The sequence below is a fragment of the Jaculus jaculus genome, chromosome X, assembly GCF_020740685.1.
Source record: "Jaculus jaculus isolate mJacJac1 chromosome X, mJacJac1.mat.Y.cur, whole genome shotgun sequence".
In the NCBI taxonomy this organism is placed as follows: Eukaryota; Metazoa; Chordata; class Mammalia; order Rodentia; family Dipodidae; genus Jaculus; species Jaculus jaculus.
The window spans coordinates 152,588,496-152,615,566 of record NC_059125.1 but is presented as its reverse complement, the minus strand read 5'-3'; the positions used below and the strand labels follow the sequence as shown (position 1 = coordinate 152,615,566).

Genomic DNA, 27,071 nt, shown 5'->3' with positions numbered 1-27,071 from the left:
CAAAGCTGACTATAACAGTATGTGTGAAATACATGCAAAGCCGGGTGTGGTGGCACACGCCTTTAATCCCAGCACTCAGGAAGCAGAGGTAGGAGGATTGCTGTGAGTTTGAGGCCACCCTGAGACAACATAGTGAATTCCAGATCAGCCTGGGCTAGAGTGAGACCCTACCTCAAAAAACCAAAAAAAAAAAGGTAATACATGCAAACTACAGGCATAGAAAAAATAAACAGAACAAAACTTTATTACTTGTAATCACACCATCACCTGAGTGATGGCAGGGTACACACTTGCAAATCTTTATTTCACACTTTATACATATTTCATCCCCTGCATCCCCTGACCTTTTCATACTACAGAGCATGTTCCATGTAACAAAACATTCAAAACATTGGCCCTATAGACCTGTGTTATCAGATATATGGCTTCATTTCACCACAGCCTTTGGTGGCAACAGACAGTGCCATGAGAACCACTCCAACACAATAGTCACTGAGAACCTAATTGTCTTGGGATGAAGAGGGCTGAGGATGCTTCCTAAGTACTTGTCCCATCACCTCCAACAGCCCCTATAAAAGGGATGACAACATAAGGTGCCACCTTGCCAGAGGGTGTCACACATAGGGCTACAATTCCTATTTTTACATCATCTCTGCTTACAATGTGCATTTATGTCACTTTAGTTACCACTGCAGGTAAAATTTCACACGGCTTATTACTGGCCATATAGATTTATCTTGGGCATGAACCAGAGGTTCCAGTTGGGAGTTGGTACTAAGTTGGCTGGGTCCAGAGGTCAGTTAATAAGGCAGTCAGGCTGATTCCCTCAAACAGGAGCCTAACCAGTTATTCCAGAAAAGAAGAATGTCCCACATCAGGAAAGATGGCAGAGTCTCAAATCCATAGTATGTAATGTGTGGTTAAACTTAAACCATACTGTGTTACAGACATGTAGCAAAGCCTTCCAGCGTCTGGAAAGGGTAGTCAGGGCCAACCTCAGATTGATTCAACTGGTCAGGAAGCCCAGACCAATGCATTTTTCAAGCGCCCAGGTGATTCTGCTGCCTCCATAGAAAAGTTCCTCAGGAGAATTGCCTCTCACTGCTTCTGGTCACACCAGCTTTCTGAGCCTCTTTCAGAAGATAATACTATGCACATCTGTTCATCTTGAGGAATGTGAAGTCCACTGTAACACAGCTGGCAGCTGAAGATGGTGCATATAGTCCAATAGCTCCCTAACTGACTTTCCCATCCACTAGTCCTGGTGGAAGTGTCCTTACACCTGAAAGGGCCTTCCCTACTCTAAACTCCACAGCCTAATGGTCACAATCAACCTGGCAACCAAGTCCCTCTAGAGGAGCTTCAAGTCTTAGAGGCCACTTCCTTTAGACTGAATTTCATCCACCTACAGTCTCTGAAGATGTCTCCACTTTAGGTCAAGTGATGGCTCCTAAGAGATGTGCAAGCCCAAACTCCCAGAACTGGTAAATATGATCTTATTTGGGAAAAGGGTCATTGTAGGTGTAGGTAGGTAAGGACCTCAAACTAGAGATCCTCTTGGATCATCCAGATGGACCCCCACATCTACAATCTGGTTTACTTATGAGACAGAAACCAGACAGAGGAAGAGGGGACCATGTGGCCCTAGAAGCAAAGATTAGAGTAATGGGTCTATATACCAAAGTATACCAAGGGCTACCAGAAACCACCAAAACCTAGGAGAGGAGACAAGCCTGGAACTTACTCTCGGAGCTTCTAAAAGAAACTTAAGGCTAACAAAATGTGAAACTGAATTTTTGTTCTTTCAAGCCACCAAGTCTGTAGAAAGTTGTTACATCAGCCACACAGAAAAGTCATGCACCACCACAAAACCAAACCAAACCAACAGATCTCTTGTCAGAAAATTACAAGATAGGGATTTCAATGCAGAATTCATTAGCAAAAAACTTGTCTGTGCCTTTAACATTTCCCTTAAGTACTATCTGATAGACACCTGGACTTTAGGATACAGAAAATTCACTGCCCACCCTGTACCCATGGTGACAGAAAGCCTCCAGCTCAGGCTTATTTTTAAAATGGATAGACTCATAGCATCTCATTCACAACCAGGAAGCTTGGAGGAAAGGAAGGAGGGCCCAGGCCTGAGGAGTCAGCAATGCATGTGTTGTAGTCATTCTCAACTTGCTTTCCTTTACTAAGATTGCAGGGTTACATGTGGGTTGTGAGGTACTAGAAAAAAGGCCAGATGTGTGCAAAACAGATGGAGAGTCCCTTTATTCATAATCTACCAGTTACTGTCAAATAGCTTCCATTTTCAAGATGGGCACTTAGGGCTGGTGTAGGACATGACATCACACATTTCTGTAACATGATGAATTATGGCCACCACCATTCGTGCAGAATATGCTTCGCAGAGACAAGAGCACACAACTGCAAAGACAAAGCAATGGAATAAAATGGAAAAACATGACCACATAAAAAATAAAAGAGCCAGGTGTGGTGGTGCACGCCTTTAATCTCAGTACTCAGGAGGCAGAGATAGGAGGATCGTTGTGAGTCTGAAACCAGCCTGGACCCACAGAATGAGTTCCAGGTCAGACTGGGCGAGAGTAAAACCTTAAAAACAAAAATTAAAAATAAAATATCTTCAAGGCCAAAATAGAGTAGCACAACCACAGTGAGACAAGATATGTATACTTTCTGTGACAGGAGAGGGCTAATCTAGCTGATGACCAAAGGGCTCCTAAAAACCCAGAAACAAAAGCTAATGGCCAGTAGGAAAATGCACAGAAAATATGAACAGCCCATTTTTAGCAGAGGAACTGAAAAGGGCCTGTGTCCCTTAGAAAAAATGTTTAAGCTCACTCAATAGAGAACAGCATACCTAGTATATGGTAGAAACCTAAGTCTGACCACTTCCTCCCTGGCCACATCTACAGATATGTCCCAAACACACACATTATTAGTGAGCAAGCATTTTGACTGCCCCATCATTTATGGCCACAAAAGGACTAGGAACAACCCAAATGTCTATCAGTGGCAACTGGCTAAATTCATCATGGGATGGGCCCCAGACAGAGCCCAACACGACTCAGGAGGAAATCCTGGAGCTCAAGGTATATAAGGCACCAGCTACAAGGAGGCAGAACTGTGCTCAGCTCTGCTTGGAGAAGTGCTTCCTGGGAGCCCCTAGGCCTCCACTCTGGACTCCCTGGGGAGTTTGTGGGGGGAGAAAGTTCACCAGAGGCTAGTGCTTTAATAGACAAAAGAAAAGGAAAAGAACAGAGCTTCGGGTTGTATACCCAGACAAGGGGAACTAGCAAGCCAAGGGACTGAAGCAAGGGCCCTACTGCCAGCTCCTGGAGTATGCTCTTTGACACAGAACTTTTAATTCTGGACTAGGCAGGTAGGAGAGAAAAGAACAGGTTGCACTGTCTAGGACATGGCATTTGCAGGTGGCCTTGCATCTGTCAATCCTATTCAATGCACTCCATGACGTGTATCTGTAGAGTGTCCATATCTGGAGCCTGATACTGGCACTTCGGGCAACAGAAATCAGGCGGCTCCTCCGGAGGGCTTCTCCTCTGGTTGGGCAAGGCCAGGTGAAAGGAGTGGTGAGCTGAAAAAGAAGAACAAGTGTCAGCTGGATGGGCTTAGTGTACAGCCTGGGTAGGAATCCAAGGGAAGGGGAAGATGGCAAGGTGCTTGATACCTGATGTTACCACCAACCTGACTACAAGAACCACCACCCATGACGGCCTGGGAGCCACTTCTACCAAATTTCTCCCTTAGTCTCAGGGTGGCATGGGCTACAGACAGGGGTGTGCGACATAACTGCCACCAAGAAAGTAGCAAAGAGGCCAATATAAGACTTCTTTTAACAAAGCACCTTGCCCTCCCCCCACCAACTCCCATGGGATGATGCCCATTCACTCACCTGGGGCAGGTGGCAAAGGAGGCTGGGAAGCCTCTACATGCCGCTTTCTCATATCCTCCATCCTTTGAAGACAAAAATCATCCAATCAATACATATATTTCTGTGGAGCTCCTAGCTGGACCACTGGAAAGGTTGTTGGAAGGACAGGGTAGGGAGAAAACAGTGGGAGGTAAAGGGAGCCTAACCCAAAAGCCAGGAGTCACGGGTCTCTAGCAAGCCTCTATGGGTTGTTGTGTAGTGCTGCGCCAGCTCATGGCATAGGTGCACTCCGAGAGGCCCACCTGGCTGACTCCTGGCAGCCAGCCTTCAGCTTGCTGAACTCCCGCTGCAGCTGCTCCAGTTGCTCCTGTAGAAACTCCTTCTTCTCTACCAGCTTCTCCCGGGCCTGCCTCTCAGCCTGAAAGTCAGCCTTGTAGATATCCGCCTGGTAAATTAAGCAGAGGCATGTCCGCCACCCATCAGCTAACCATCAGGCACTCCAGGCCATGCCCTGGGAGAACAAAGTAGAGCGCTGGCCTCCTTTTCAAGAACCCCTAGCAGCACATACGGAATAGTGGCCCCAGGGGAACTGAGAGGTCAAGGAATGATGTGAGAGACTCAGAAACCCTAAGAGAGACCACCATAAAATGATGCCAAAGAGGCACACCAGGCCCCAGTGCCAGTGTGGATGGGCCAGTCATTTGGTGGGCAGCCAAAGGAGAGCCCTCACCTGCGCCTTCAGGACTGGCACAGTCTCCATCACAATCTTGTGCTGCTCAGCTTCCTCTTTCAGCTTATCGATAACTTCCTGCTTCGCTACCAGGGCCTCCTCAGCCTGCTGAAGCTTCTGCCTGAGATCCTCCAGCTGCATTCCCTAGAGACAGGCAAAAGGTGATGGCAGAGCATCCCTGCCCAAGGAAGGGCCAAGCTACCACCACAAAAGGCCATTGCCCTGAGTGAGAACTGAAAGAGACAAAAGGGCTCCTTAGCCGGGCATGGTGGCACACACCTGTAATCCCAGCATTTGGGAGGCAGAGGTAGGAGGATTGCTGTAAGTTTGATGCCAGTCTGAGACTACATAGTGAATTCCAGGTCAGCCTGGGCTACAGTGAGACCCTATCTCGAAAACAAAGGTGTTTTGGACTTCTGAGCCAACAACAAGGTCAGAATATATACGTGGAGAGGGTTGCATCCTATCATGGCCCCAGAATACAGAAGAAATGCTAAAGTATTTCTCAGTAACCTACAAGGATCTCAGAATTGAGGGGACCTCTGAGGTCATGGGGCACTGCCTTCCACTCAGGAGTCATCCCCTTCACAGAACTCCCAGATGATGAGCCACTCTCTGTCCTGAGGCTGCCCACTCCACAATGAGTAAGTACTATGTAGTAACCCTTCAGTCTGTAGGCTCAACACATGCTCAGCAAAGCTGCAACCCATGGATCCAGCCACTATGCCACCAGGTCAAATGTCTACTCATCACACACACTCATACACACTTGCAGATACATACACACACACAACACACATCCTATACATGTTCCCCACCAAAAACTCTCTCAAGAGATTATGTAGCCATTTTTGTTTTGCTTTTTATCATTTATACTTTTCATTATGTAGCCATTTTTGGAACTAATTCATCCTCATATGATCTGGCCTCAAGCTTATCTTTACAAATTTCCTCTGGGTACATGCATGACTAACAATATCCTTGAGGGCTAGAGAGATTTCTTTAGATTTCAATTGCCCAGGACCCATGTAAGTCAGATGCACAAGGTGGTGCATGAGTCTGGAGTTCGTTTGCAGTGGCTATAGGCCCTGGCATGCCCATTCTATCTCTTTCTCTCTCAAATAAATAAATAAAAATATTTAAATAAAAAAACAATGTCCTTAAAACTGGGCATGGTGGCACATGCCTGTAATCCTAACTCTTGAGATGTAGAAGCAGGAAGCCAGCCTCTGCCATATAGAAACTCCAGGGCTGCGATGCTATCTACATAAGACCATCATAAGAGGAGGAAAAGATCATGACATCAAAATAAAAAAGACAGACTGACTGAGATGGGGAGAGGATATGATGTAGAATGGAGTTTCAAAGGGGAAAGTGGGGGGAGGGAGGGTATTATCATGGGATATTTGGGGGGGGGTTGAGGTAGGGTCTCACTCTAGCCCAGGCTGACCTGGAACTCACCATGTAGTCTCAGGGTAGCCTTGAACTCACGGCAATCCTCCTACCTCTGCCTCCCAAGTGCTAGGATTAAAGGTGTGCACCATCATGCCTAAATTAGGGCTTGAGCCAGGCATGGTGGCTGGTGAGATGGCTCAGCAGTTATAGTGCTTGCCTGCAAAATCTAAGGACCTGGATTCAATTCCCCAGTACCACATGGTGGGACATGTGTTGTCTCAGGTTGACCTCAAACTCACAGCAATCCTCCTACCTCTGCCTCCCAAGTACTGGGACTAAAGACAAGTGCCACCACACCCAGCTGGTTATGGCTTCTTTCTGCAGTAGGAATGTTTACTCTGTCCCATTAAGTGTATATAACTTGTGTTTTGATTTTACACACTAAAGTTAAGAGACTGTTTCAGATGAGATTTTGGACTTTATAAAATAGTTTTGGGATTAATGTAAAAAAAAAAAAAAAAAACCTAAGCCAGGCATGGTGGCACACGCCTTTATTCCCAGCACTCGGGAGGCAGAGGTAGGAGGATCACTGTGACTTTGAGGCCAATTTGGGACTACAGAGTGAGTTCCAGGTCAGCCTGGGCTAGAGTAAGACCCTACCTTGAAAAACCAAAAAGAAAGAAACTATAGGGGGATGGAAAGATGGCTTAGCGGTTAAGGTGATTCCCCAGGACCCATGTAAGCCAGATGCACAAGGGTACTCATGCATCTAGAGTTTGTTTGCAGTGGCTGGAGGCCCTGGTGTTCCTTCTCTCTCTCTCCCTCAAATAAATAATTTTTAAAACTATAGAGACTTTTAAAGTTGAACTGAATGCATTTATATTATAAAATGGTCATGAGTCTATGGAGGGCAGGGGTAGAATGTCATAGTTTGAATCAGATGACCCCCATAAACTCATGTGTTTTGAATGCTTGGTCCCCAGCTAGTGGCAATTTGGGACATGGAGCCTTGCTTGAGTGGATATGTTTCTGGGGGTAGGCTTTAGTGTGTTATAGCCTAGCTTTCCCCTTGCCAGGTTCAGCTCACTATCTCAAAGCTATTTTTCCACCTGCTATGGCAAAAGTGATGTCTAGCCTCTGCTTGTGTTATGCTTTCCCTTGCCATCATGATGCTTCCCCTCAAGACTATAAGCCAAGATAAATATTTTCCTTCCATCAGCTGCATTTGGTCAGGCGTTTTGTACCATCAGCGCAAAGGCAACTACAACACTGCCTTAGAAATATTATGAGAGGGCCGGGCATGGTGGCACATGCCTTTAATCCCAGCACTTGGGAGGCAGAGGTAGGAGGATCGCCATGAGTTTGAGGCCACCCTGGGACTACATAGTGAATTCCAGGTCAGTCTGAGCTAGAGTGAAACCTTACCTCAAAAAAAAAAAAAAAAAAAAGAAATATTATTTGAGCCAGCATGTGAGGAGGCAGAGGTGAGAGAATTGCTGTGAGTTCAAGGTCATCCTGAGACTACACAGAATTCCAGGTCAATCTGGGTTAGAGTGAGACCCTATCTTGAAAAAATAAATAACTAAGTAAATAAAAACAAAAAATGGGGGCTGGAGAGATGGCTTGGCAGTTAAGGCACTTGCCTGCAAAGCCAAAGAACCTTGGTTCGACTCCCCAGTACCCACATAAGACAGATGCACAAGGTGGCACATGCATCTGGAGTTATTTTGCTAAGGCTGGAAGCCATGGCATGCCCATTCTCTCACTCACTTACTCTGCCTCCTGCCCTCTCTTAAATAAATAAATAAAAATATTTTTTAAAACTTAAAAAAACAAAGAAATGTTACTTGGGGCTGGGGAGATGACTCAGTGGTTAAGGGGGCTTGCTTGCAAATCCTGCTGGGCTGGGTTTGAGGTCTTAAATACCCATATATAAAGCCAGATGCTCAAAGTAGCACATATATCTGGAGTTCATAGGCAAGAGACCCTGGTGCATCCATTTTCTTTGTGCTCACATAAAAATTTTTAAAAATAGGGGTGGAGGGATGGCTTGGGGTTTAAGGCACTTGCCCACAAAGCCTAACCACCTGGGTTCAATTCCCCAGTACCCATGTAAAGCCAGATGCACAAACTAGCCCAAGCATCTGCAGTGGCTGGAGGCCCTGGCATGCCCATTCTTTCTCTTCTCTTCTTCGTTCCCTCTCCTCTCTCCCTCCTCTCCCTCTCCCTCTCCCTCTCCTCCCTCCCTCCCTCCCTCCCTCCCTCCCTCCCTCCCTCTCTCTTTCTCTCTCTCTCTCTCTCTCTGCTTACAAATAAATAAATATGATTTAAAAATATTTTTTAAAAAGAAAAACGAAGGGCTGTAGAGATGGCTTAGCAGTTAAGGCATTTGCCTGCAAAGCCAAAGGACCCTGGTTCAATTTCCCAGGACCCAAGAAAGCCAGATGCACAAGGGTCACATGTGTCTAGAGTTTGTTTGCAGTGGCTAGAGGCCCTGATGTGCCCATTCTCTCTCTGTCTGTCTCTCTTCTATCTCTCTCTCTGCCTGCAAATAAATAAATAAAATTTAAAAAAAGAAGCTGGGCATGGTGGTACATGCTTTTAATCACAGAACTTGGGAGGCAAAGGTAGTAGGACTGCCATGAGTTCAAGGCCACGCTGAGACTACATAATGAATTCCAGGTCAGCCTGAGCTAGAGCATAATCCTACCTCAAAAAACAAAAATAATAATAATAAATGTTCTTGAGGCTTCCCTTGGCTTCAAACAGGAGAATGGGCATGCTGAGAAACAGCCCTGCTCCAGGGAGCGAGCAGAATCCCTAAGCTCATCACTTCCTGGAAATACTCCATGGCTGTGCCCAATCTCCAAGTGGCCCTCTCTGAACTGTCACAGCTATAGCCCTGATGAAGATTTCAGGCAAAGTGAGGGCCCCTTCCAAAAGCCGATTCTGTTAGGGACCAAGGATCATGCTGTCCTCTCTGTCCCTGGGCACACATAGGGAAAAAGAGACAGAGGCTCTCCCTGGATATCCCAAGGCAACCATACTTACTCGCTTGTTCTTGATGTGGTTGTCATAGTCTTGGAAGAGCTGGTGATAGGCCACCTGCAACTGGGCCAGCTTCCGCCTATAAGAAAGGAGCTGTCACTGGGAAAAGTATTTTGTCTCAGCCCTGCCACAACTCGCCTGGCACAGCTTTACCCTCTTCCTTCTTGTCCCATAACAGTCCTGGAAATGGAGGCTTCCAGGAATACACCCAGGCTCCTAAGGCCATTAACTCTAAGACAGGGTTGGCTACAACTGATTTAGCTGACTTGGTGTATAGCTCAGGGGTAAGAACATCTTCTCTAGCATGCTTGAGGCCTGAGTTATAGCCCCAGCACCAAAAAGAAGTAAAACATCTGTAATAACAACATGCTTGCACTCTTCATAAAGGTCAATGCTGGGCTGAAGGGATGACTTAGCAGTTAAGGCATTTGCCTGCAAAGCCAAAGGACCCAGGTTTGATTCCCCAGGACCCACGTTAGCCAGATGCACAAGGGGGCACACGTGTCTGGAGTTCATTTGCAGTGGCTGAAAGCCCTGGCATGCCCATTCTTTCTCTTTCTCTGTCAAATAAATAAATAAATAATATTTTTTTAAACTTGAAAAAAGAATGTCAATGCCACCAGGCATGCTAGCACATGCCTTTAATCCCAGCACTTGGGAGGCAGAGGTAGGAGGATCACTGTAAGTCCAAGGCCAGCCTAAGACTACATAGTGAATTCCGGGTTAGCCTGCGCTAGAGCAAGACCCTACCTTGAAAACAAAAAAAGATCAAGTGTTTCTGAGGAATGACACCCAAGGTTGTGCTCCAACCTCCATCCACATGTGCACATACCCAAACGCACATTACACAAAAAGAACCTGAGCATAACACACAGGGAACTGTGACTGTGATCACAGAAAATGTTCTTGTTTCAAAGATGAATTGTTGGCATGTGGTAACAGTTGACTTTACCATTAGCAAGGCTAAGGGAGAATCAAGCCTCACCCACAGTCTCCCCAGAAGGCAGGAATCACCACAGGTCCTCTGCCACCCCTCCCAACAACTTACTTCTCCTCCGAAGCAGCCTGGCGCTCCATGCGCAGGGCAGCCTCCACACTCTGGTTCTGCATGCGCAGCTGGTCCACCTGCACGCTGCGCTGCTGTTGCAATGCCTCCCGCTCATTCTCCAGCTGCCTGACCTGCTCGCTGGCTGCCCGCACCCTGGCATGTAAAGAAAGGAGAACACCCTGAGGAGATGACAAGGAGTCAGGTTTTGAACAGCCTGTGACTACAAGCCTACAAGCTTACTTCAGGCGGCAGAGTGGAAGGAGTGGGGCAGCTGAAAGATGGAAGACAAGAAGCTCCACCTGACGTGTGTTTGCTTCCATTCAGGGCCCAGCAGGCAACCACATGCAGATGGCAAGGAGACCTGGAAGCCAGGGGAAGTTGGTGGACCATGAAGAGGATGGGTACCTACATCCTGAGCTGGATGCTGAGAACGGGTGAGAAAAATCCCTGGGAAGTGCCAGAGCAATAGAGAGCTGTCAAAAGAAACTTCTAGATGCAGCAAGGAGACTGCTCATCTAAGCATGTTTGCACTGAGTGAAAGGATGGGCAGAGGCTCAGCCCCAGCCTCACTGCTGCTCGTATCTCTTCTGGCGTTCCAGACATTCTCTCTGGAGGTTTAGTTCTTGGGTCACAGAGATTTGTAGGACAGGACATAATATTAATTACCTTAATAGGGAATTCATCTATTCCTCTACACTATCACTGTAAAAGCTCAAGGTGTCTAGCCTGGTTCATCCATATGCTCCCAAATATCCTGATCCAGGTAAACAGCTCCCTGTGACCCCTTAAATCTCCAGTTCACAGGCTCCCACCTCATCACTCTGCTGCCCAGGTGCCTTCCCCAGCCCCCACTGCAGGGGCACTGGTGCACATTTCCATGGGGCCCTGAAGTAGCCTCAACCTCTGGCTACAGACTGGTTGTAGGTTGCTAACGGTGAAAAGGCAGACCCAGACTATTGGACCCACTCTTCTGCATTTGCTCACACTGCCCCCCCCAAAAAAAAACAGCTTTCTCTGAGCCCAACCAAGTCAAACTCTGTTCCCTCCTATAGGTCAGTAGCCCTGACAGTTGACTGTCCTATGAACATACTGACCACCTACTATACCGGAAGGGTTAGCTAAACCCATGTGGGTCTGGAGGGTAGCAGCATGGCAGTGTGAGAACCACAGCAGCATTCCTGCCCTGTGACCCAGTGATCCCAGTGGCTACCCAATCTCTTCAGCAAAACAAAGGGAGGAGTGACTAGCCTAAGGCCACTCGTCAGTAAGGTTCTTAGACTGCTCTGATCCCCCTTGCCTAGGTCATTGGGATAATCAAGCACCACTTCTCTTCAAGGAGTCAGGAACACTGGTAAATGCCTGGCAGAAAGTGCCAACATGACTAACAGAAAATGAGGTACTGAATCACTAGTGCATGGGGTATCCCCAGACAGAAGTGGTCCATGTGGGAAGTATTCCATGTGTCTCTGGGAAGGGGGACTTCTCCCGTCTCCACCCAGGACTCTGGCCTAGTGTGTCTGCTTCATGCCCTTCCTTTGATACACCTCAGCCTGGACAACAGTGAAAAACTTGGGTGTGGACTTGAGGAGCCCTGCAATGCTTCCTAAAGAAATGAGCTAAAGCTGTTCTTTATTGGATTGTAACTAGGAGCAAAACACCCCAAAGTGTGGGGGGGAGGGAATTAACATGGGATTTTTTTTATAATCATGGAAAATGCTAATAAAAATTTTTTAAAAAAAGCCACCCCAAACCACACAATCGCCTGGAAAAGGGAGGGGGCGAAAATCAAATCAAATACAACATTGTTGTAGACTCTGGAAAAAAAAATGAGCTAAACCACAGCAAAGAGTCATAGCCTACAAACAACAGCTGGAACCCAGGTCCTGGATTCCTGGCCAGAATTCTCTTAAATCAGCCCTGAAAGCCCCAAAGTGTTCAGACAACTATTGTCAGTAGCTGCAATCCTCTCAAAAGGATATCCTTGGAAGGAGCCTCCAGGCCTACCTTCCCCCACCTACTCACCTGCCCTCCAAAGCCTGTCGTTCCTTGGTGGCAACCTCCAAGCGACTCTGGCTCTCCTGGAGCTCTCCCAACAATGATGTCACTTGGGCTTTCACAGAAGCCTTGTCCTCAGCCATTTCCTACAGGGGAAAAGGTCACTTCCAGTCAGCACTACTGCTGAGTCCTGGCATCCCCAAGACCTGAAGCAGCCTGAAAGTAGCTGAGACAAAATTATCCTGAAGGTTTCTTTCCTGCCCTCAGCACTCAGAAGCCTGTGCACGCTGAAACTTCATTAACCCAATGGCCAGTTGACCTTCTCAGTTATCCATCTCAGATGCTAACTGAGCCACCCTTCCCAGTCCTCTTATCTCATGCCATCCTCATCTCTGGCAGCTTCTTGGTCCAGCAAGGCAACTTAAACAATGGAAAGGGACCAAGTCCCAGGTACACACCTCCAGGAACCATGGGGTGACACAAAAATCCCAAAGTAGCAAAGAGTACAGAGGCACCTGGAGTTGCTGACAGTTCAGTCACTGCCCAGACCATAAGGGCTAAATTTGGGCGCTATCTAGCTGTGACCTCAGCATGGAACCATTCTCAGACTCTTTGAGATTCAGTATAAAATGAAGTAAGACTCCAAGATGGCAATGAAGATGCACACTTCATCCACACATCCAGCGTCCTAAGTGGGAGGCATCACAAAACAGGGTGTATGTTGGGTCTTATGAAACACTGAGAACTGCAAAAACTCTGTACAAACACTGCTTTGAAACTCCTGCACTAAACAACTGGCCAAACTTTAACTATGTTTTGAGATAAGGGTCTCACTTTGTAGCCTAGGATGGTGTGGAACTCATGATCCTTTAGCCTCAGTCTCCCAAGTGCTGGGATTACAAGCATGAATACCTTACTTGGTTTGATGAAATTTTTTATCAAGGCTTCAAGCAGCCTAAGCAATCACATTCCTGGGATGTCCCAGGCTGCTTCCCAGCTCCAACTGAAAACCACTTGGAGCTGGGGAGACAGCTCAGTGTTTAAAAGCCCTTGCTGTCCAAGCCTGATCACCAGAGTTCAAATCCCCAAATAACAGGCCAAGCCAGATGTAGGAAGCACAGGAGTGCCTGTAATCCCATACCCACCTATGGCAATGGGAAGCAGGGTCAGGAGAATCCCAAAGTTCATGGGCAGCTAGTCTTGCCTTCATAGTGGCAAATACAAAAACAACAAGAGAAACCCTGTCTTCTCCATTACTGCTGCCTGACTGCAATAGGTCCTTCCCACCACTTCTCAACTACTACCACGGGATCCTGAGACCAGCTGAGCCAGAAGACCCCTGAAACATCTGCCTCAGACCACACTAAGCATGCCATCCTTTAGGGACAGTGAAGTACAGGCCAATTCCCAGGTCTCAGGCTGCACCCTGCTACCCCAAAGGCTCCCAGGGGATCAGCTCTGAGCCCTTGGGAAATCCTGACTGATAAGAGTGTCCTGATTTACCAAGGACCTAGGGCCCTGCACGGTTGTCTGGGATGATGCCAGGAGGTCAGTGAGGGCCTCAGATCACATGGCATCAGCTGGATCTCAGGGTGGCCAGGACCTAAACACACTAGGCCAGGCAACCAAGCACTCCATGTCTACATGACTTAGGCCAACAAAATCCCTGGCCCCAAGGGTTCAGATGAGCTTCCTGGCTGGCGCTGCTCTGTGCACACTATCCCCATATTTTTACACATTTTTATTTTTATTATTTTGGGAAAGAGAAAGAAAGAGAGAGACAGAGAGGCAAATAGAGAGAATGGGTGCACCAGGGCCTCTAGCCACTGCAAATGAACTCCAGATGCATGTGCCACTAAGTGCATCTGGCTTATGTGGTTACTGGAATCAAATCTGAGTCCTTAGGCTTCACAGGCAAGTGCCTTAAACACTAAGCCATCTCTCCAGGCCCCTCTCCCTAATATTGATGACAGAAGTACCACTTCCTAGGAGGCCACCTGGAAGCTCATGCCTGACCTCTCCTAGCCCTGCCCTATGTGCTTTGTCTCTGGCTCACATTAACCTGGATCCTTTCACTAAAATAAACTGTCATTGGAGTTGTGACAGCTTTCCTTAGTTCTGGGAGTCAACCTACTAAGTAAGCACAAAGGGGCTCTGAGGTACCCCCAACAACAGGTTCCCTGTGGAAATGCTAAAGTCCCTATGCTCTTCATAATACAGGTGAGGTAAAAAGAGCTTGCCTGCCCACCAGCTACCTGTTGGCACTTCTTTAGGTGCTCCAAATCCTTTAGGGCCTGCTCCCTCTGCCTCCTCAAGTCAAGCTTCTCTCGATTAAGCCTCTCCACAAGCTGTTTGGCTTCTTGGAATTTGCCCATGAGAAACTCCTTCTCCTCCCTCTGGCTGACTTGGAAATGCAGCAGCTCCTCACAGCGCTCTCGCAGCATTTGGTTGCTCTGCCGGATGGCATCTGGGGCCAAATGATAGAAAAGGGAGAGGTGAGTTCGGACAGCCAGGCACCCAGGCCCACTAACCTCTGTTTAGGCCCATGTGGGCCTAAATCCATGAAGCCAGGTCATCCATCATGGCACCCTCCTTGTAATACCATGTGGCCTCTTCTCAAGAGGTCAAACCAATTCCAAATCAATCACACTAATTGTATGTCCTTAAAGTTCCACAATTCAATACTAAACACATCCCCCTCACTAAAAAGGATATAATTAGCCAGGCATGGTGGCACATGCCTTTAATCCCAGCACTTGGGAGGCCAAGGTAGGAGGGTCACTGTGAGTTCAAGGCCAACCTCAGACAACATAGTGAATTCCAGGTCAGCCTGGGCTAGAGTAAAATAATCCTACCTTGAAAAAAAAAAGGATATAATCAATGTCACATTTTTTGTAAGTGTCTCAGGAATTTGTTTATATTCTGGTGAGTCAGAAATGTGCCTAGCCTAGGGAACCCAGTCCCAGTCCTCAGAGGCATGCATCTCTGTCTTTGGGATCAGGGCCCTTTGAGCATGCCTGAAAACTCAGGTTGAGGAAAAGGGACACCCAGGCAAACCTCACTGTGTGATTGATAGCTGCAGCCTAGGTGACACAGCAAATTAGCTTCTCTGAGCTCCACCATCCTCAGCTACATATTCAACAGGGACCCTAACATCCAGCTTATAAGACGAGGGTGGGGCTGGAGAGATGGCTTAGTGGTTAAGGTGCTTGCCTGCAAAGCCCAAGGACCCAGGATTAATTCCCCAGTACCCATGTAAAGCCAGATGCACAAGGAGGCACAGGCCTCTGGGGTCCATTTGCAGCAGTTAGAGGCCCTGGCATGCCCATTTTCTCTCTCTGTCTCTTCCCCCCCTATCAAATAAATAAATAAAAAGATGAGGGTGGTATGAGATATCAGACAGGATGTCCAGTGCAGAAGATACACAAAGAATAGCTAGTAGTCCTTTCAGCCAGAGCTGGCCACACTCCCTCCTGGGAAAGGCCTCCCTTTTATGCAAGGAAGAAGCCTGCCCTTTTCCAAGGGAGATAGTGTCTTCTCCCTGTGATTCTTGTCCCTGAAGCCCAGTTTTCCCCTTACTCACCCCTGCTCCTCAACCTGTCTTCCTCTCACTTCCCTAGTGCTGGCAGCACACGTTTCCTGTTAGTAATTCTGTGCCTCAGAGGCTAGTCCCAGGGAACCCCACCTGAAACTAACTGTGAAGACAGTTAAGCTGGTTCTCAGGCATATCATCACCCCAGACCCAGCCAATGCTGTGACAATAAGCTTTGTCCTCAGCATACCTTGCCCTCCTGACTTTTTACCCCGCACCCCTAATCCCACTATCCTCACCTCGGAGTTCTTGATTCTCCTCGAGACAACGCTGCAGGGTTTCAGGGTTGCCCTGCTCTGAAGGCAGATGCAGCATGGCTGGCTTCCCCAGAGAAGACTCTTCACTCAGCACGTCCTGGTCCCCGGCTGGGCCACTGCTGGGCTGCACCATCTCACACAGCTGATTCTTCCAGAGGTGCCTGCTCATCCAACAAGTGAGCTACTGCAAGACAAAGGCAGCAGGAACATGACAAGGTGTCATGCAGAAGTTTCTTAACCAACACTAGTTCACACTACGGAAGCCTTAGACCCCCCAGTCACATCAGAAGGCTGACCACTTTGTCTAGTATAACTGGATGCTAAAATGGGGTTTTGATCTAAGAGATAGCAAATGCTCCCATTCTAAAGGGAGGGGATTATTTGTGGAGGGAAATGTCAATGTGACAGGAATCCTATCTCTTCCACACACCTCCAAGTAAAGGAAGCAGAGGGTTTTGGCCCCCCACCTAGTGTAGTAGGCTGAATGGTATGTCCACGTCCTAACCCCTGGAACCTATAAATATGACTTTAGTTGGAAAAACAAGGTGGGGGGCGCTTTACAGTTGAAGATAAGTTAAAAATCTTAAACCAGGTATGGTGGTGCATGCCTTTGGGAGGCAGCACTTGGGAGGCAGAGGTAGGAGGATCGCTGTGAGTTCAAGGTCATCCTGAATCTACATAGTGAATTTCAGGTCAGCCTCGTCTAAGTGAGACCCCATCTCAAAAAAACAAATAAATAAATAAATGAAAATCTTAAGAGTTCATCCTGGGTTACAGGGGTTAACTCCGAACCCCATAACAAGTGCTGTTACAAAAGACAAAAGAACTGATAAGTTGCACATATGCTCCAGTAAATAACTCCCCACCTAGCCTCTATACAAACAACCATAATTAAAGTCAGTGGCATAAAAAATCAAAAATACACACACACACACATATGAAAGAGAGCTGGAGAGTTGACTCACCAGTTAAGGTTCTTGCTTGCAAAGCTAGACAGCCTGGGTTCAATTCCCCAGCACCCACATAAAGCCAGATGCATAAAGTAGCACATGCATCTAGAGATCGTCTGCAGTGGCAAGAAGCCCTGGCACACCCATTCTGTGTGATGTTTGTCTATTTGTTTGTTTGTTTGTTTCTCTCTCTCTCTCTCTCTCTCTTCCTCCCTCCCCCCATGTTTGCAAATAAAGAAAATAAAATAAGACATGGAAGTAGGAAGGAGCTTGGTTGAGAAGGAGAAAGAGTTAGCAGAGTGGGAGGGGGGTAAAAGGGTAATGGAAGGCTAACATGATCAAAATACATTATATACATGAATGAATTGTCAAAAAGAAAAATTTTGCCTGGTGTGGTGCTGCACACCTTTTTGTTTTGTTTTTGGTTTTTTTCTTTTTGTGTTTTGTTTTTTTTTTTTTTTGATTTTTCGAGGTAGTGTCTCACTCTAGCCCAGGTTGACCTGGAATTCACTATGGAGTCTCAGGGTGGCCTCGAACTCATGGCAGTCCTCCTACCTCTGCCTCCCAAGTGCTGGAATTAAAGGTGTGCGCCACCAAGCCCGGCTATTGATTTTTGTTTGTTTGTTTTGCTGGGGTTTTTTTTGCACACCTTTAATCCCAGCACTTGGGAGGCTGAGGTGAGAGAATCAATGTGAGTTTGAGGCCAGCCTGATGCTAGATAGTGAATTCTAGTTCTGCCTGGGCTAGACTGAGACTCTACCTTGAAAACCAAAAAGAAAAAAAAAAGGAAAAATTTTTAGGAGAGATAAAACATGGCCAGGGATGTAGCTCAGTGGTAGATCACTTGCCTAGCATGCACAAAGCCTCAAGTTTAATCTCTAGTAACAGATGCGCATACACAGAGACCAAAGAAAAAGGAGAAAACAGATGGAAACACACAGAGGAGGAGGCCGTGGGAATACAGAAGCAGAGAACAACTGGGCCACCAGCAGCTGAAAGAGACATGGGAGGATGCTTTCATAGTTTGCAAAGGGGGTGTGGCCTTGTTCACCTGATTTCGACTTCTGGTCTCCAGAACTGTGAGACTAAATTTCTGTTGCTTAAGCAACCACAGAAAATGTGAATACTTGTAAGAGGGTCTTCAATAAGACTACACTAAGCCTCAGACATGTTCCCTGTAGATTCAGGAGAGCTCTGGAGTCTGACATGTGCTAAGAAATTTCAAAAATGGGACCTGAGCTTTCAGCCTGAGACAACAGAGAAGAGACCACTGAACTGTTTAATGTTTGCTGGTGAAATGATGCAAAGTATGGAGGACAGCATCAGACTAGAACTTTTCTAAATCTTGCCCAAGACTGATGCCCAAGAAGAGGTCAATCTTAATGCAAGTTACCAGAAATACCCAAGGTGAGGGAGGGTGCCTTTAACATTGAGGAAACTTGGCTGTTTCACTCTACCAATCCTTCCCTGTCACTTATTTTTCTTCTTTGGCTTCTAGAAAAGCCCACTGTCCTGGTGTTCTGATCCTACGCAGGCCCTTTCACTTTCTCACTCTGGTACCTTGAGACCTCTTTCCTAAGTACATTCAGCCCTGTAGTAGCTCCATCCATTCTCATGCCTTTAACCCCAATCTTAATGCTGACAATGTCCCAGAACAGACCTTTATCCTGAACTCTAGAATCACATATAAAACTCAGTAGGTCTACTTGGACATATAGTAGTTTTCTCAAAACTTTTTTTTGTTTTATTTTGTTTTTTGCTTTTCGAGGTAGGGTCTCACCCTAACTCAGGTTGACCTGGAATTCACTATGTGGTCTCAGGGTGGCCTCAAACTCACAGTGATCCCCCTACCTCTGCCTCCCAAGTGCTGGGATTAAAGACATGCGCCACCACACCCGGCTCAAAACTTATTTCTCGGGGCTGGAGAGATGACTCAGCTTGGCCCTGACTCAGCAATTAAAAGTGCTTGCTTACAAAGCCTGATGGCCAGGGTTTGATTCCCCAGTACCCATGTAAAGCCAGATGCATAAAGTGGTGCATGCATCTGGAATCCTTTGTAGTAGCAAAACGCCCTGATGTACCCATATGTTCATATTTCCATTCTCATTCATAGTCTCATGCTCCCTCTCTCCTTGCAAATAAAATACTTTTAAAAATTAACTGGGAGGGAGGGAATTACCATGGGATTTTTTTTTATAATCATGGAAAATGTTAATAAAAATTTAAAAAAATAAATAAATTAGCAAAAAGAAATTAACTGGGCTGGAGAGATGGCTAGTGATTAAGGCACTTTCCTGCAAAGGACCCAGGTTTGACTCCCCAGCACCCACATAAAGTTAGAAGCACAGGTGGTGCATACATCTGGAGTTTGTTTGCAGTGGTTAAAGGAACAGACATGCCCATTCTCTCCCCCACCCCAAAATAAATACATAAAATATTTTTTTAAGAAAACAAAGAAAGCTGGGTGTGGTGGCACACGCCTCTAATTCCAGCACTTGGGAGGCAGAGGTAGGAGGATCACCATGAGTTCAAAGCCACCCTGAGACCACATAGTGAATTCCAGGTCAGTCTGAGGTACAGCTAGAGTGAGACCCTACCTCAAGAAAAACCAAAAAAAAGAAAAAAGAAAGCTGTTATTGGGCTCAATGGTAAGGCGCTTGCCTATAATGCCTAAAGACCTGGGTTCAATTCCATAGTACCCACGTAAAGCCAGATGCACAAAGCAATGCATGCATCTAGAGTTCCTTTGCAGTGGCTAGAGGCCCTAGCACACTCACTCATTCATTCACTCTCACACTCTCCTTACAAATAAATTTTTAAAAATCTTAAAAGAGAAAGCTATTATTAAAAATAAGACAAACCAGGCATGGTGGTGCACACCTTTAATCCTAGCATTTGGGAGGCAGAGGTAGAAGGATTGCCATGAGTTCAAAGCCATCCTGGGATTACAGAGTGAGTTCCAGGTCAACCTAGGCTACAGAGAGACTCTACCTCAAAAAAAAAAAATAGATAAAATAACAGTGGGGGACATAAATTTGCCATGAATTGATAGTTAAAGCTAGGAGATAGGGAGTCTCTGTATCTTTCACAGATTTTAATTTTTTTCTTTTTTACATTTATCATTTGCACGTGTGTCTGTGGGGGGGGAACCAAGATTTCTTGCTCCTGCAAACAAACACCAGACACTTGAGCCACTCTTTACATTAGGCTTACATGTGTGGCTTGGGAACTGAACCATCTCTCCAGTCCCCATTTTTTAATTCTTCAGTTATAAAATGTTGACATTACCATCATCTTTCACCTGGATTGCTGCAATAACATCTTTACAGGTCATCCTACTTCTACCTTTGCCATTTACAGGCAATTGTCCCCACTGAGGCCAGAACATCGCTCTAAAACATTGATTACATCCTCCTCTTTTGTGTACCCTATCCACTAAGCTCCCCATGCTTAGTGTAAACTCCAAAGTTCTAACAACAGCCTAAAGGCCCTATACCATCTGATCCCCCTTCCTATCTCTCCATTAATTCCTTTCTCACTCTTTCTCTTCCAGCTAAGGGACCATCATTGCTGTTACAATATGCTAGGACAGCACATTCATTCTCAAGGCAGAGAATTGGCATGGGAGGGAGCAGCCAGATTATTTTGCAAAGAGAGATAACGTGCAGGAAGAGATTTGGCTGTCAAGCTACACTTCAGGCTTTTTTAAAGTCCTCAAATGCACTCAAGTTTAATAAACAGCCAGACCTGGTGATGCGAGCCTGTAATCCCAATACTCAGGAGGCTGAGGCAGGAGAATCTCGAGTTCGCAGTTAGCCTGGGCTACATACCGAGTATTTGTCTCAAATAAAAAAGGTTTGATGAGCAACAGAAAATGCCCCCAAACTTGAAGAGTTCTCACACTAGGAGTCACACCCTTAGGTAGCAGACGCGGCAGTGGGAAGGCCCACTCGCTGCCCAAGTAACCCGGGTCGCGAAAGCGCACGCCTGAGCCAGTGATCAAAAGCATGCGGTAAGAACGACCTGGGGCCCAACAACGGAGGGGGGGTGACCCTGGACGTCTGCAGTCTCAGAAGCACCGGGACGTTCGCCGAAGGAGCTGTGTCTTTGGAGAAGAGGACCACACCTGTCAGCCGAATCGGTCAGCCGTGAAGCGAGAGGTAGCAAGGGACTGCGAGCGCTACAAGGGAAACGTCGTCCCCCAGAAAGTCCCTGTCAGTCGACTGTTCTTCCTTTCTCGGCCGTGGAAACCCCCGCTTCCGGCTTCCGGTGTCGTAACCGTGGCACCCGGAAATAAAACACACAAGCTAAACCACTACCCCTCCTCCTGGCTGACCACAGGTTCGAGACCTCGAGAAGGCCCCATTCTGCTCGAGGGAAGCTTGAGCCAGCCACCCTGCGGGGTCACCGGGCGATTCCCCACTACTGAGCACCACCCTCCACTTTTCAGGGCGTCACCATCTACAATTATTCCTAGTCTAGGGCGCTGCTCCGCCCCTACACGGGAGAAGCCTAGACTAGGCAGCAGAAAGCTCCGCCCAGAAGCAAAGGGAAGACAGAGGGAGGGAGGCATGACCATGCTGCCGGCGGAAGTGGAGCCCTCCGCGAGGGTGCTGGGAAACCAAGGGCCTGGCGGGAAAATCGGACCCCAGGGTGAGGCAGGGGTGGCGATGGAGACGCGGAGGAAACGCTCAGAGCTGCAGCTGTACCCACAAGGCATCGCGATCTCGCGGCGGCAGCAGCAAGGACACTTGAAAGCAACCATTTCGGCTGCCCAGTGCTCGTGCCGGAGGGGCGGGGTGACTAACAGGCGGGGCTGGCCCGGCCTGGGATGCGCGCGCACCTGCTCCCAGCCCTCTCCCTCCCTCCAGCCCTGGTGGGGTCATCCGTGGCCCCGCCCCGCGCGCCTCTCCTGAGGCGGGTCAGCTCAGTCAAAGCGCCCGCCCTCACGCATTAAATGGGCTGATGGGGCGCAGCCCCCGGAAACTACCGTGCACTCCGGGGTTGTGAGTGTGGCTGGCAGCGGTGACGAAGCGCAGGTAACGGGGTGGACAAACGGCACACCGGCAGAGGGGTGGGCTGCCCACTGGTGCACCACGTTTTCCTTTGGTACTCGTTATTGGGCCAGACCCTGAGAAAAGGGACTTGCCGAATCACCCAGCTTGGCAGGGGGAGAGCTGGAGCCAAACTGCCATCTGCACAATCAAACATGCTCCAATTCATTGTGGAGTTTCCGGCAGAGTCCAGAATGAGGTGATCCTAAGCACGCAGTGCGATGCCATGGAGGGATTTTATCTGGCTGCCCAGAATGAATGCCCCAGCTGAACTCTGTTAATGCTTTTAGCAGTTTGGTAATGTACGGCCGAAAAGAAGACAGCACTAGAGAGTGGGTAAGGCTGGAGCAGAGAGGCAACAATTTCTAGTCTGTTCCCAGTGAGTGGTTTCAGTAATCAATCATCAGCCAGGTGAGCTTCCCAAGGACCCCTGGAGAAGGTCAGCTTGTCAATGCTCTTTTGTTCTGCCTTATCAGTGAGCCTTTCTTCCTCAGCATCATGGCAGAGCAGGTGGCCCTGAGTCGAACCCAGGTGTGTGGGATCCTGCGGGAAGAGCTGTACCAAGGTGATGCCTTCCACCAGACTGAAACACACATATTTATCATCATGGGTGCATCGGTGAGTCCCCCCCGCCCCGCAAGGCTCAGAGTCTAAAAAGCCAAACTTTAAATGTAGCATTATGCAAGGTACTTACTACTTTACTTCAACTTTCCCAACTGGTTGCTGAGAAATCACACACAGATTCTGCTAGGTTGAACTATATGGCAGACACTCTCATTCTTGTGCCCTTATCATCCCAGTGGTATCTGACACACGTACATATATACTTACAATTTTACTCAGCCATTGAATGTAGACGAGAGTCCTGGGTCTGCCAGATCCTAAGGCACCATCTACTTGGGAGTTCTTCCTCCTCAATGGACTTGACAAATGTTAACAGTCATGTTTTAGAGAAAGCATCTGAGGCCCTGCCTCTGCCTCTTCTCTCTCTACTGCATGAAGCTCCCTGGGGACAAACAATAAAACTTTCTTTGAACATCTCCTCTTTGCCACGTCTTCCAAAGCCTCCCGGAGGGTTCTGCTCATTCTACCTTGCCCCACTTGTCCAGCTGGCACAACTGCCATCTTGCTATGTTAGGAAAGGCCAAAGAAGAAAAACAAAGGCACATGCAAGTTGTACTGATGGTACACAGCAAGATGGGAGGAGTGGGATCATTGTAGGGCTGTGGGCCAAGACTAGATCACTCTCCCTTGTGTCCTGTGTGGCAGCAAGACATGCGTAGGAATTGATAGGAACAGGGTTGGCTGACAGAAGTAGGCTCAGTTGCTTGCTTTCAACTCTGGGACCTGCTCATTCTCGTGTGACTGTCTTCACCATTATCTTATTGTGTAATCTTGGGCAAGAGCTCTTGACAGAGTAGCCACTGGCTCAGCACCTTGTACATTTTGGCCCTCTCAATGCTGAAGGAACACTATGGCTCTTTGTTCATACAGAACGTGCTACCCTCTTTGCCAAACTTGCTCTTGTCACCTTTGTATTTTTGATCAGAACTGGGGGAAAGATCAGTTTTAAAAGGAATGAGAAGACAAGCAAGGGAAAAAGATAGAGGTATATCCCAAACATTGTCCCCTGACTCTCCATAACTTTTAAGACCTGAGGGAGGTGCCCAGTTGGAGTATATAGTATGGCAGGTTTAGCCCTGGTCCTATCCTAGTCCCCTTAAAGGAGCCTTATGGGTATCAGGCACAAACTTTATACCATGTAGTGCTCTTACCATTAGATCCTGTGCTCCAAGGGCCAGACTGGAGGAGAAAGTAACAGGGTGGTTTCCCTGTCCCCACTGTATGCTGTCACAAGCATGTACCAACTGTAACTCAGGCTACAAAAATGGCTTATAACACCAGGCGCTTAACTCTTAGACAAATTCAAGCTTGTGCAACCTAAAGCAAGTGTCTACCTTCCTCTGACACTTGTGGTTTTCACCTAACAAACAAAAGCCACACAGCCTCAAGCTGTTTTCCCCAGGCTGATTATGTGAGTTCTCACTGGCCTAAAATTGGGCAACTTTATTTCCTTGTAATCATTAGAGTTCCCCTTTGCTCTCCTCTGCTCTACTCTAGAGCAGAGTGGCTTCTAGAGCAGAGATGGGAAGTGCTGGCTTCAGCAAAGGGAAGTAGGAGAGGATGAGGGATTTGCTAAAGAGCCTCATTGTTTCTCTCTATTTCCCCTGGAGGGAACTGAGGCAGAGTGAGGACCCTGTGCCCAGGCAGTTCCCAGAGTTCTGACTGACACTCCACTGAGGGCAAGAGGTAAAGAGGTAGGATATCAGTTGCTCTGGAGGACTTGTAGGTTCTCCATGCATTCACTAAATATCCAATGATCAAGTACTTCTGGAAGTTAGTCCCCCCCACCTTCTCATGGGGCCTGTATATTGTCAACTAGGGGCTTTAGGAGAGCTCAAAGGACCACAAATGTCAGAAGCCACAAATAAACCCTTATGTCCTGTACCCCTTGCAGCACACTGGTCCCAGAAGGAGAGCCTAGAGAGCAAGGTCTGTAGTTGGAGGCTGAGAGAGCAAGTGCCTTCTAAGTTGAGGACAAACTCTGTGTGACCTAGAAACCAAAAGGAGGCCAGTAGCTGGCAAGCCAGCCACACGCATAGGAAAGCGGGACATGCTAGAGCAAGCTAGGTCCAAGTGACCATCTCTCCTTCCTCTGTAGGTGCTTATCCAACCCTCACTCAAACACCGTGCTTCCTTCCTGAGGGCATTCTGAGGCTGTCACACAGAGTAACCAGATATGCTTTCAGCCCACAGGTTCTCTCTGCGGTGGCCACTCCCTCCCTCCCTCCCTCCCTTTCTAGAGACTCCATTTCCCAAAAGGTATGGAATAGAACTACTTACTGTCCCACTGCAGAAGGCCCTGGCCTTGTAGAACAGCTTGAGGGAAAGAACGCTGGGCCTAGAAGGGCATTTCCCCATCTGATAGGACCTTGGTAGGGCTGGAGAGTGACTCTTCCCCACACATAGCAGCAAAGGAGAAAGATTAGGACTGGGAAGATACAGGAAGATTTGTTCACTGCAGGGTTCTCACACCTCTGGTTCTGTTCCCCCACGTGGACCATGATGGCCATGGACTCTGTGAGTGCTCAGGGTCCACCCTGATGATGGCCCTGCATGCAGTGGCCTGGCAGCCCCAGCCCCTCCCTGTTCTTAGGACATTTCAGAGCTGACTTCCCTCTTGGGCTAGTAAGATTCTTGCTGTGTCATGATGACCTTGGCATTCCCCCAAAAGCCTGGTGACTCATGGAGCCCCAGGGTGTAGGAGGGAAACCTTTTGTTACATTTTTTAACCCAAACTTACTCCATAGTCCCCATATTATCTTATCCTAGTGGGTGGAAGCCAGCTGGGCCTCACCCAAAACCCAGAGCTCCACCTTGGGAAGCTAGTTGGATCCATGAATTTTTTAAATAATTTTTCAATTATTTACTTATTTATTTGAGAATGGGTATGCCAGGGCCTCCAGCTGCTGCATATGAACTCCAGATGCACGTGCCATCTTGTGCATCTAGCTTACGTGGGTCCTGGAGAATCAAACCTGGGTCCTTTGGCTTTGCAGGCAAGTGCCTTAACTGCTAAGCCATCTCTCTAGGCTGATCCCTGAATTTCAACAACTCTTGAGAACAGGATGGACGGCTCACCCTTGTCCCACTAGACCCCTCACCCCCAGATAAAGGACACAGTGATTTGGGCTTATAAACTAAAGGTGAAGCCAAACCTCAAGTAACTCAGGACTTTTTGTCCTAGTCTGGCCATTTATTAGTTGCTAGAGATCGTTGTCATGCCGTGCTTCTCCTACTAAATCACTACATGTCCTCAGTTAGATCCTTTCCCTGCTGTGGTCCTTGGGCAATATGAGGAGGTGGCAAAGATAAAAGGCTTCTTTAATTACCCCCACTCCCACACATAGCATCTCTAGATTTTAGTTCTCCCAAATACAATATTTCTTACTTCAGAGTCCAGTGAGAGAATGAGGACCTGCAGGGAAGATAGGTCCAGCCCCAACCCTGTGAAGAGTGGCTGCCTTCCACCCCCACTGTCCTTGGTCCTACCTCACCTTTCTTGGATGACTTGAAGCCAGGCAGACAGTCGGTTGCAGGGACCAAGCTAGAACAAGGGAAGCAGGTTCTATCTCGAGTTAATCCCAAAGGGAGCAATAAGAACAACCAGCTTGGGGTGTGGGGCAACTGTGACTCAGCAGACCAGTCCCCTGCCACTAATGCATTGGCTGGAGTCTGTCCTGATTCCTCCCAGTCTGCTGGAATTTGATCATAAGCAAACATTGCCTGCTTAGTGAGGTTTACAGGCCAGGATTCTCATTGTTTCATTCAGCATATAGTTCCCAGCAAGCTGGCCCTTTCTAGAACATATGAGGCTATCCCTGAGCCCTCTAGGCTCCACATGCTCCTTGTGGGAAGAGCCAGGGGCAGGCATTTGAAGATGTTCTGAGAGCCATGCTCAGGGGAGCTCCTGGCACTGGGTATGGCGGGGGGAGGGGTCTGAGATGAGCCTTGAGGGATCCATTATAAGGGCAGCTACCTGACATAGTAAGAGATCTGGCCAGTAGACTGTCTTCAGGGAATAGTGAGTGGGCTACTCAGGTGGCTGTGCTTTGCATCTCATGAGGGAGTTATGGATGAGCACATGGAGGGGACCCCAGCTGGCAGCAAACCTGGGACATTTTCTTGAAGACAGTCACTGTAGCATGAGGGTGCAGGGAGGCCATTGGGCCTAAGTTCCCAGAAGTTGACATGGAAGGTGGTAGCTATCATAGGAGCCCACTGCAGAGTCATGAACAGAAGGTGGAGGGAATTGGTCCTTCAGATCAATGCAGGATGCCAGAGTTTGGAGCAGCCTTCTGAAAGTTTTATTAGTGTCCCAGTGGAACCTGGAAGAGACCAACAGATACTTCCATGGGCCTGGCACTCAGCAAAGCAGCTGATGAGCACAAACATACTGGCCATCAGGAATCCCTCATCCCATCCAGGAGCTCATTAATGGCTTTTGAACTGTATCTTTGAGGAG

At 47.7% G+C, this 27,071-nt stretch overlaps 2 protein-coding genes across 7 annotated transcripts in view; one reads left to right on the top strand and one right to left on the bottom strand.

Annotated features, from left to right (window-relative positions):
• Positions 1 to 221: 221 nt before the first annotated feature.
• Ikbkg (inhibitor of nuclear factor kappa B kinase regulatory subunit gamma) lies at positions 222 to 21,749 on the bottom strand. 6 transcript variants are annotated; one of them, XM_045141102.1, is made up of 10 exons: positions 21,645 to 21,749; positions 15,964 to 16,165; positions 14,373 to 14,599; positions 12,160 to 12,278; positions 10,138 to 10,290; positions 9,093 to 9,168; positions 4,647 to 4,790; positions 4,219 to 4,361; positions 3,938 to 3,999; positions 222 to 3,619 (listed from the first exon to the last, which is right to left on the bottom strand). In XM_045141102.1, the coding sequence occupies exons 2-10, from the start codon at positions 16,148 to 16,150 to the stop codon at positions 3,477 to 3,479; spliced, it is 1,254 nt and encodes a 417-aa protein (XP_044997037.1). In that variant the 5' UTR covers positions 16,151 to 16,165; positions 21,645 to 21,749; the 3' UTR covers positions 222 to 3,476. The 6 variants fall into 6 exon arrangements, with proteins under 6 accessions (XP_044997037.1, XP_044997035.1, XP_044997036.1 ...); XM_045141100.1 differs by lacking the exon at positions 21,645 to 21,749 and adding an exon at positions 20,955 to 21,443; XM_045141101.1 differs by lacking the exon at positions 21,645 to 21,749 and adding an exon at positions 21,058 to 21,443 and having other exon boundaries at positions 15,964 to 16,162.
• A 46-nt stretch (positions 21,750 to 21,795) lies between these two features.
• G6pd (glucose-6-phosphate dehydrogenase) overlaps positions 21,796 to 27,071 on the top strand; it is a 31,083-nt gene continuing 25,807 nt past the window's right edge. The window contains exons 1-2 of the mRNA XM_045141098.1: positions 21,796 to 21,970; positions 22,480 to 22,603. Coding sequence (XP_044997033.1) covers positions 22,484 to 22,603 — 120 coding nt within the window. The 5' untranslated portion in view covers positions 21,796 to 21,970; positions 22,480 to 22,483. The remainder of the gene's footprint in view (positions 21,971 to 22,479; positions 22,604 to 27,071) is intronic.

Coding starts and splice junctions, on each gene's coding strand:
- Ikbkg (XM_045141102.1), bottom strand. CDS start 16,150: ATGAGCAGGCACCTCTGGAAGAATCAGCTGTGTGAGATGGTGCAGCCC. Junction 12,279..14,372: donor AACAGGTAGCTGGTGGGCAG/GCAAGCTCTTTT, acceptor TTTCCCCTGTAG/GAAATGGCTGAGGACAAGGC. Junction 4,000..4,218: donor GGCTGCCAGGAGTCAGCCAG/GTGGGCCTCTCG, acceptor TTGTCTTCAAAG/GATGGAGGATATGAGAAAGC.